The sequence below is a fragment of the Mesoplodon mirus genome (assembly GCF_964341445.2).
Source record: "Mesoplodon mirus genome assembly, chromosome: 4".
NCBI classification, from domain to species: Eukaryota; Metazoa; Chordata; class Mammalia; order Artiodactyla; family Ziphiidae; genus Mesoplodon; species Mesoplodon mirus.
In genome coordinates, this window is record NC_138979.1 from 112,678,596 (window position 1) to 112,687,606 (window position 9,011).

Below are 9,011 nucleotides of genomic sequence, written 5' to 3' on the forward strand. Positions count from 1 at the left end.
CTCAGTGGCAGTACAATTACCTTTCAATTATCTGTATTGGTTTGGGGCCTTCTCTCCTTAATTCTGTCAAGTTGGGTAAACTCTGCTTCTTGGCTTTATAGCTGAGCTAGGTTGGAATTCAGTTTGGTTCAGAGAAAGCTTGTGTGTGCATGTGTGTGTGTGTAGGAGAGAGAAAGGGAGAAAGTATCTGCACTCCAGGATCGGTTATACATTTTAATTGAATTATTCACAATTTTGAATTTTTCATTTTCTCCAGTTAGTATAAATAATCAAGAGTTTCCTATAGTGCTGAAAGGGTAGATGTAGATAATAGAAAGCAATAACCAATAATGAGAATAAGTATGTCCTTCTTTAGATAGACTCTAGTCTCAAAGTCCTGTGGGATTTACAAGTTAGAGCCACTAACTAACCAGCTCATCAGAATTTTTTCTTTAATGAGGTAACACTGTGGTATTGGCAACTGGGGAATTGTTTGCCCATAGTGAACTGGCATGTAGTGGTCCCCAGTTCTGGGCTCTCAGAGCAGCTTATGCCAGGATTCTGTCCACACTTGCAGCTGGGGGCCTTGGGGACCCCGTAGACAACTTCCATGGAGGCATGGATGAAGTTATTGCTCAACGTGAATGGCTCATTAGCTTCTGAAATTTTTCTCCACACTGTCATGTCATTGCAGTATTTTTTTTATTACCTGGACTGCTTTTGGAGGGGAAGCTGTAATGTAATCTTCTGAATGTCAGTTATGATGAAGACATAATATCTTTGGACATGCTGAGGCTGGTATTTTTATATAACAGAGTCAAATGTATTAATACCTCAATGGTCTGTTTTTCCTGGTCACTTTTTGCCATGTAATATTGCATCGCTTCCTCTAAAAATTCTTCTTTAATTATCTCCATTATGCTTTCCAAAACTCCTGCAAAAACCAAACCCAAGCCAAGTAGCAGCAGAGGGAAGGTGTCCATCTCAGATCTAGGGTAAACTCTTCTGCAGTCAAAAAAAATTTTTTTTAATATTTAATTAATTTATTTATTTGGCTGTGCCAGGTCTTAGTTGTGGCATGGGGGATCTTCGTTGTAGCACACGGATCTTTTAGTTACAGCATGCAGATCTTTTAGTTGTGGCATGCGGACTCTTAGTTGCAGCATGCATGTGGTATCTATTTCCCTAACCAGGGATCAAACCCAGGCCCCCTGCATTGGGAACACAGAGTCTTAGTCACTGGAAGGGAAGTCCCCTTCTGCAGTCAAAATTAAAAGATAAAAATGAGGAAAATATTAAAGGGATAGCTCTCTTTTCCTTATGACATTCCCAGTGTTGACCCCTACATGTAAGTTAAGACTCCCACATCTGTTAATGAAAGTATGACATATGGAGAAGACAATCAGCAGTGGAGTCTGAAGACCCAAACTTCAAATCCTTGTTTATCCACTAATAAACAATTTATTCCACCTCATTTAACTAACTTCAGATTCCCCTTGTGAAGAAAAAAAGAAAAGAAAATGTTAGAATTATACAAGATAATATGTTTAAAGTGCCCAGAACCAAGTAGTCATTTCTCTTCCTTTTCCCCTTGTCTATAATCTCACTGGTAGGGTCTGTAATCTCCACAGTGGGTCACAATAATCTCACCCAACACATTCCTCACTATTCCTGTGTCTCCTCCAGCCTCACACAGTACCTGGCACATGGCAGCCACTTGAAAAAAACCACAATGTTATTTTCCCTATCTCTCATTTCTTTTCCCACCAATTCTCAGTCATGGAATTTCTTTCATTACCAGTTTCTTTTGGCAAGTTGATCCTGAGGAGAAAGATTCCAGCTTGTTGCAAGGCAAGAAGTGACACTGTATTTGTTTCCTGGGAGTTTCTCTTATTGGGTCCAACAAACCCAATAAGGAGGGGAAGAAGGGGGAGGCAGAATTGTATGAGATAGGAGGAGGAGATTGGAATCAGTGTTTGGAGAGCTGAATGCAGTATCCATTTGGCTGTCAGAATCCCAGTAGAGCGGCACCATTGCTTCCTCTCCTGTGAAATCTTCCCTGTCTATTTATACTTTAACCCAGAGTGATTTTTTGTTGTTGGTTTTTTGAAACCCCACAGCATAGATAATATTGTACTTGAATTGATATGTTCTTTTTTGATTTTTGAAGTTAGTTGATACATGTTAGTCTTTTCTCCCTCTTATTAAGGTTGCAAATTCCTTGAGCCTGGAACATAGTCTCTGCTTCTTTTCATTGTGTAGAAACACTGACCTGTATATACACTAGTTTCTCAACAATATTTGTCAACAATATAACATGGCTTTACTAGTATAGAAAGTCCTTTACTTGAGGTCAGTGCTGGAAAATTCATAATGAGAATCCCAGAAAGAATGGCTATTTAGGGTAATAATACTTACTCTTGCTCTAGAAAGATCTCCTTATTTTTCTCTTTATTCTCTCCTACCTCTAAGAGCCTCCTTCCCTTATGCTGGTATCTTCTGTATTATCACACATACCTCCTAGTCACCACTCCTTACCCCTCCAATTGCTTCAATACACTACTTTTCTAAAAATACCACTTGCAATGACATTATTTTAGGAAACTTGAGATATTCCTTATTGTCTAAATGAGGTAATCTAATCTCCTGAGGCCACTTAGTCAAAACTCTACATGATCTAATATCAACCTGCCTCTCAAGTTTGATCTCCCATTATTTTGGTACACAAACCTGCTCCAGTCAAATCAGTGTGACCCACTCTTCTGTGAATACACACTATTCTGTCTCTCCACTGTGGCTCCTTTCTTGAATGCCTACTCTTTTCTGCCTCTTGAAGTCCTTCAAAGCCCAATTCAGATCCCGTTCTTTCTTTGACTCTCTTTCTCCCTGCTTACGTCTACCAAGTCCATTTCTCACTTCTCTGAAGTTTCTATCACTCACTTCTTATACCACTCATTTGACATTAGTACATATGGACTTGTTTTTTTTTTATTGTACTTGATTTTAAAATGTCCTGCATGTGAAATTAGAGCAAAGACCTGGTACCAAAAATATATGAGCCTTATTAATTGGGTTGATTGATTATTGATAGATTATTAAAAATTCAGTGGATGTGTTCATGTGTGTGCCTTGAGCATGGACTTGGTGCAGGTTGAAGGGAAGAGGGAAGAAGGATTTTGATTGCTTCCTAAACATCCTCTACCACCACATCAATAGTGAGGTGATAATAGGAAAACAGAGAGACAACAAAGGAGAAAAATAAACAAGAATAAGAGCAGTACAGAAATTCCCAGTTTTTCTAAAACATTTTAAGTGGGCAGAATTCACAGCCACCTGGGTCTGATTGGGCTTGCTGGTGCTCATTTAAAATATATAACCCCACCCCTTGCAAACTACAAATGTCTAAAATGTCACAATTTATTTGAATTGTGATTTGATCCTTATTGAATGAAAATACTCTGAGGATAGATTCCATCTGATATCCTTAGTTACTTACACTTTAATAGGAATGCATTTATCTGCAAGATTTTTTTTTTAATTAGAAAGGGAGGTTAGGGGAAGAAGGGAAGAAAAAGCACTGAGAAGGAAAGAAAGGACAATTAAGCCTAGGGAGAGGGATAGGAAACGGAATCAGAATTCAGAACATAGAAACACCGCCTAAAGAACACATTTCAGCTACTTTTGCCCAAGAAATGATGCTGCTACCAGGACCCAATGTGTCATATGATAGGGACCAGCTGTTTCCTGCTCAGCATCTATTCAGATGCTGGGGGCTCTGCTTCCTTGGTGACATACACACTTTCATGGAGACAACAATGACGATGGGATTTCCACAGAGAAATGAGTAATAGAACTCAGCTGCAAAAGGGCCACCCAGAGAGGTAAGCCTCTACTTACAATGTTGCAAAGTGTCCTTTACACATGATTGCCACCCTTTTCCCTCCATAAATCTAATCAATCTGTTAGAACTTGATGTTCACCAATGACAGAGTTAACAACTAGCATAGGTTGATCTGACCTTAAATTAAGTACAAATAAATAATGCAAAAGTTGAAGTCTCTCAACTGAAAATATAAGAACAGAAAGGGCCCTCTAAATCTTGTGCATTGCCCGTGTCTGCTCCAGCTCACTGTATGAGTTTCTGGCTATCACTTACAGGAGTAAAATGTCATAGCTCAGAATTCGTGGTCTTATAATCTGGCCCTTACTTGCCAATTACTCCCCCACCTTTTTTTTACCACCCCCCAGTACTAATCTCCCAATCCCTGGCAACTCCAACGAGGCCAGTTTCTAGACTCCCTAAGAAATAGAATTGTGGAGTAATAGACGAGGAAAGAATCTCAAAGATTATCTAGTTCAAGCTCCTCACTATACAGATGAGGAAACTGATAGGAACAGAACTTAATCAAATCCCCAGACTTAGGAACCTCTCTTTCACTTCCTTCTCTTCCTTTGCCCTCTCACTCTAAAGATCCTCTGCCCATAGCTGAATGAGGAGGAACTAAAAAAACAGTCCAGGGCTTCCCTGGTGGCGCAGTGGTTGAGAGAAGTCTCCAGCTAGAGGAAAATGAGCAGTGGCCTGGGAGTCATGAAAGCGAGGTTCCTATCTTCATACTGGCTTTGCCACTAACTAGCTCTGTGACCCTGACCTTAACTCCACGGGCCTCACTGACCTCCTTTGAAGTGGCTCTGGGAGCTGGCAGAGTTGGTGGAATGCACGAGATAAAAACAGAGAACAATTTTAGAGTGGATAACACACATTCGGTCGTAACCTTCCCTGATTCAGGGCTCTGTGCTTGCTTATTAGAAAGCTGAAATGGGGGTCCCATGGCTTTTTGTGCAAACCCTACTATATCACAGTAATCTTTGTAAAACACAAATCTAGTTCTGTGCCTGTGCTCTCCACCCACACACCCACCTAAACGGTGTCAATGGCTTTTCATAAGTCTTTTTTTTTTTTTCCATAAGTCTTAAAATAATGACCACAGTCCTTACCGCTGCCTATCAGGCCTTGCAAGGGAGCCTCACCCACACCACCCTTCCTCTCTCTCTCTATCTCCTTACACTCCCCTTTTCAGTTTCCTGAACTCATCAGGCTTCCTCCCAACTCAAGGTTTTAACACCTAGTTTCCTCATTGTGTTCCTTATTCCATTCACCCCTCCCCATTCTACCTGCTTAAATCCTGTGTGTGCCTCCTTTCCTTAGACAAGCCTTCCCAGAAACCCCAGGGGTTTGTGCTTTGCTTGTGTCACACTCTGTACTTTTCCTTTGTGGCCCTTATCACTAGCATAATAAATTAACTGTATTTCTTGGTTTTTGAAAAATTATTTGATTGTTTCATGAGGGCAGAAACCACGTCTGGTTCCCTGAAGTAATCTCTGCTCCAAGCATAGTGCCTGGAATACAACAAATGTTCAACAAATGTTTGCTCAAAAAAATACTCTTTAGGGCTTCCCTGGTGGCGCAGTGGTTGACAGTCCGCCTGCCGATGCACAGGACACGGGTTCGTGTCCCGGTCCGGGAAGATCCCACATGCCACGGAGCGGCTGGGCCCGTGAGCCATGGCCGCTGAGCCTGCGCGTCCGGAGCCTGTGCTCCGCAACGGGAGAGGCCACAACAGTGAGAGGCCCGCGTACAGCAAAAAAAAAAAAAAAAAAAAAAAATACTGATTGAATGGAAGAATCCATGAGTAAATGTCCTAAAAGAATTAGATTTTGTTCTTTAACAATAGTATCAAAAAGCTATCCTTTGCAAAACTTAACAATCCTTTTTGATACTTTTGGTGGGACCCTGTAGCACCATATGGACATAAGATCAGAAAGATCAATAAAAGGAAAGAAAAATGTTGATTCACTTTACTTGAAGACTTTAAATCTGTGATTGTCACTCTTAACTCTCACCTTCAGCTGTTAAAGAGCAACTCAATAGTTTTGCTGGTGGATGCTAGCTGTTTTCTGCTTTCCCTCTATAGCCATGGGATGCCACCTACTTTAATAAGTAGTTCAGCTTAATCCCATGAACACCATCTCCCTGGACAATAACACAGCTCTCTCCCCTATAAGTTCCACCTGCCTATAATGCACATGGAAGGATCAGCAAAAAGTAATGGGGTCCCTAGGAATTAATTTTTAATCTGCAAGACCTTAAAGGGAAGACCCGTGGTAATATTTAGTTTGTCCACAAGGGGGCAGATTTCAACTAGCGGTCATAGCTCCTGAGAGCAGCAGAGACACTGCCTATTCATACATACTTCGTGACCCCCTGTTTCATATACTCCTGCCGGCATTCTCCCCACATTCTCCCCACATGTGAGCAATGTCTCCTTAAGACTCATACTCAGAGTGATCCCTCATCACAAAACCTGGTCAAGTGAAGTTGATGAAGTCCTGCTGGGTTATACACCTCCTTCCCTAACCTTCTTTTCCCTCTCCTCTGCAGTCTCCCTTTTATGGACTTTTGTTCCTCATCTTGTTACGTCACTTGTTTTACATACTCTTACAGAATGGCTAAATGCAACCCTACAGAGTGACCTCAAAACACTATCTGGTTCAGAATTTGCCCAAAGCCATGGAAGCCTGAAGCAGCCCTGTACTTCAGCATCTCTGCCTGGAGAAAGTTTGCAACAGAAGTCAATGGTGCTGATGCGCAATTTACAGCTGCGAGAACCTACTTTGTGCCTTTCTTTATGTCCAGTTGGGAGAACTTTTCAACCCTTCTGTAAAGCATTTACAGGTCCATACTGTGGCTGAGAAGGAGAGCTGCTAGAGAATAAATTTCAGGCATGGCCCTCCCTCAGCCTTTCCCAGAGGGTGGCACACACAGTGGATAACCCACACTGCAAGAGCCCTCTATTCAAGTCCCCAGTACCTCCATGCTCCTTATTCCCCTCAGTGTCCAGGATCCGGGATTCCTTTTTGATTTAAAACAGTTCACACAGAGAACTCCCTGGCTTCCAGTGGTTAGGACTCTGCTCTGTGGCAATAAATAAATAAATAAGTACAAAAAAACAATTCACACAATTCATTAAACAAATATTTCTTGAGTATTTATTAGGTACTAAGAACTGTTCCAGCCTCTGAACAGGAGGCTTTGGCAGTAAAAACAGCGACAACAACAACGATGCCCTGTCCTTGCAGAGCTCCCATTCTAGTGGTTGGGGAGGGAGAATTCAACAACAGCAGGAGCAGCAGCAAAAGTCAGGTGGTGGTACGTGCAAAGAAGAAAATTAAAGTAGAGAAGGGGGAGTAGAGAGCAAAGGGGTGCTATTTCATGCACAGTGGTCAGAGCCATGCAGATATGAAGTGGATAAGATTCAAAGCAGAGAGAAGAGCATGTGCAAAGTTACTGAGGTGGGAATTTCCGAGGAGTACTAGAGGCTAAGGTAGTGGGAAGACAGCTGACAAAGGGAGAGACGGTAGGAGATGAGGTCAAAAAAGTGAGGGGAGTCCAAGAAATGACGAAGTCATGTAGAGATTTTTAAAGCCATGGCAAGGAGTTTTAATATTATATGAAATGAAATGGAGATGCATCAAAGGATTTTAAGCAGAGCAATGATCAGCTCTGTCCTAGGCGTTAATAGGATCATTCTCTATGTTAGCAGAAGTTCATGTGCCCAATGCACAGTGAGGCCAGACAAACTGAAATGTCAGAGTTTGGAGCAAGAGTAAGGTTTATTGCAGGGCCACGCAAGGAGCCGGCTGGCTCTTGCTCTGAAAAATCCGAGTTCCCTGAAGGGTTTCAGCAAAAGATTTTTTTTTTTTTTTGCGGTATTTGGGCCTCTTACTGTTGTGGCCTCTCCCGTTGCGGAGCACAGGCTCCGGGCGCGCAGGCTCAGCGGCCACGGTTCACGAGCCCAGCCACTCCGCGACAGCTGGGATCTTCCCCCAGTGGAACCCGTGTCCTTTGCATTGGCAAGCGGACTCTCAACCACTGCGCCAGCAGGGAAGCCCACGGCAACAGATTTTTGAAAGCCATGTGAGGGAGGGTGGTCGCAGGGTATGTGATCAGCTCATGCACAGTTCTCTGATTGGCTGATGGTGACGAAACAGAGCTGTGTCACAGGGGTTAACATTATCAGTCCTTAGGCTCCAGGAGGCCTGGGGCTGTGTGCTCATGCTCATCAAGTAGTTAACATCTTCCATTTGGTGGGGGGTTTTCACATCTGTAAAACAACTCTGGAAACAACTCTGGAAATGTGCATCAAATACTGCTGTTATCTAGGTACTTCAGAGAGAGCTAAAGCAGAGGATATGGGGGAAGGCCTGTCCCGGGAAGGTCCCATAGGGTCCTACTTGGTTACATCTATGCTATGTTGAGAATAGACACCAGGGCCAACCAGGGAGGCTTGCTAAGGGGCTACTGCAATAGTACAGGGGAGAGGTCATGGTGCCTTGGATTACAAAGGTGGTGGAGGAGGTGGTGAGAAGTGTTTGGGCTCTGGAAATATTCTAAAGGTACAGCCAACATCATTTGTTACAGGACTGACCGTAGGTTATAAGAGGAAGCACTAAAAGATGATTCCAAGATTATTTGTTTCACAGTTCTTCCACATGTCTGAAGAGGTATTAGAAGTTAAATACTCAGGAGAATAATTAAGAGTGAGGTGAAACGTACCTGTGGTTTCTAGGTCTTGTTCATCAGGTGAGTCAGGGCACATCAGACTGAAATAAGAGGATGTGAACACTGCATACCCAGCAGGTAGGGAAAGAGTAGGGGTGAAGGGCATAACCATGTGGGGACCCCATCCTCAAAGACTCCAATGTAATTGGTTCAGTGTTGGACACCGCAGTGAATGGTTAAATCGTTTTACAGGTTAAGCCTAATCTGCAGGCAGGCTTGAGCATCCCTGTTGAGAAGTTCACTCCCAGGGTGCTGCGCTACCGGCGACTCCCACACGCCGACGCACACACCCAAGGGCCCTGGAATGTTAGGCTTGACTGAGGGAGGGAGTCCAGGCTTTCTTTGACGAGACACGTCGTCGCACTTGCTGACCTGCGGAGGTCCCAGCACCCAGTGGGCCCCCAGGCTTACA

The 9,011-nt window shown here is 43.1% G+C and overlaps 1 protein-coding gene across 1 annotated transcript; it reads right to left on the minus strand.

Moving 5' to 3' along the window:
* Positions 1-417: 417 nt before the first annotated feature.
* Positions 418-980, minus strand: RNASE11 (ribonuclease A family member 11 (inactive); the record flags this gene model as incomplete). Its single annotated transcript, XM_082618765.1, is given in 3 exon segments — positions 418-681; positions 684-737; positions 741-980. Coding segments are annotated over 3 exon segments (540 nt in total). The 5' UTR covers positions 963-980.
* Between the last annotated feature and the right edge of the window lie 8,031 nt (positions 981-9,011).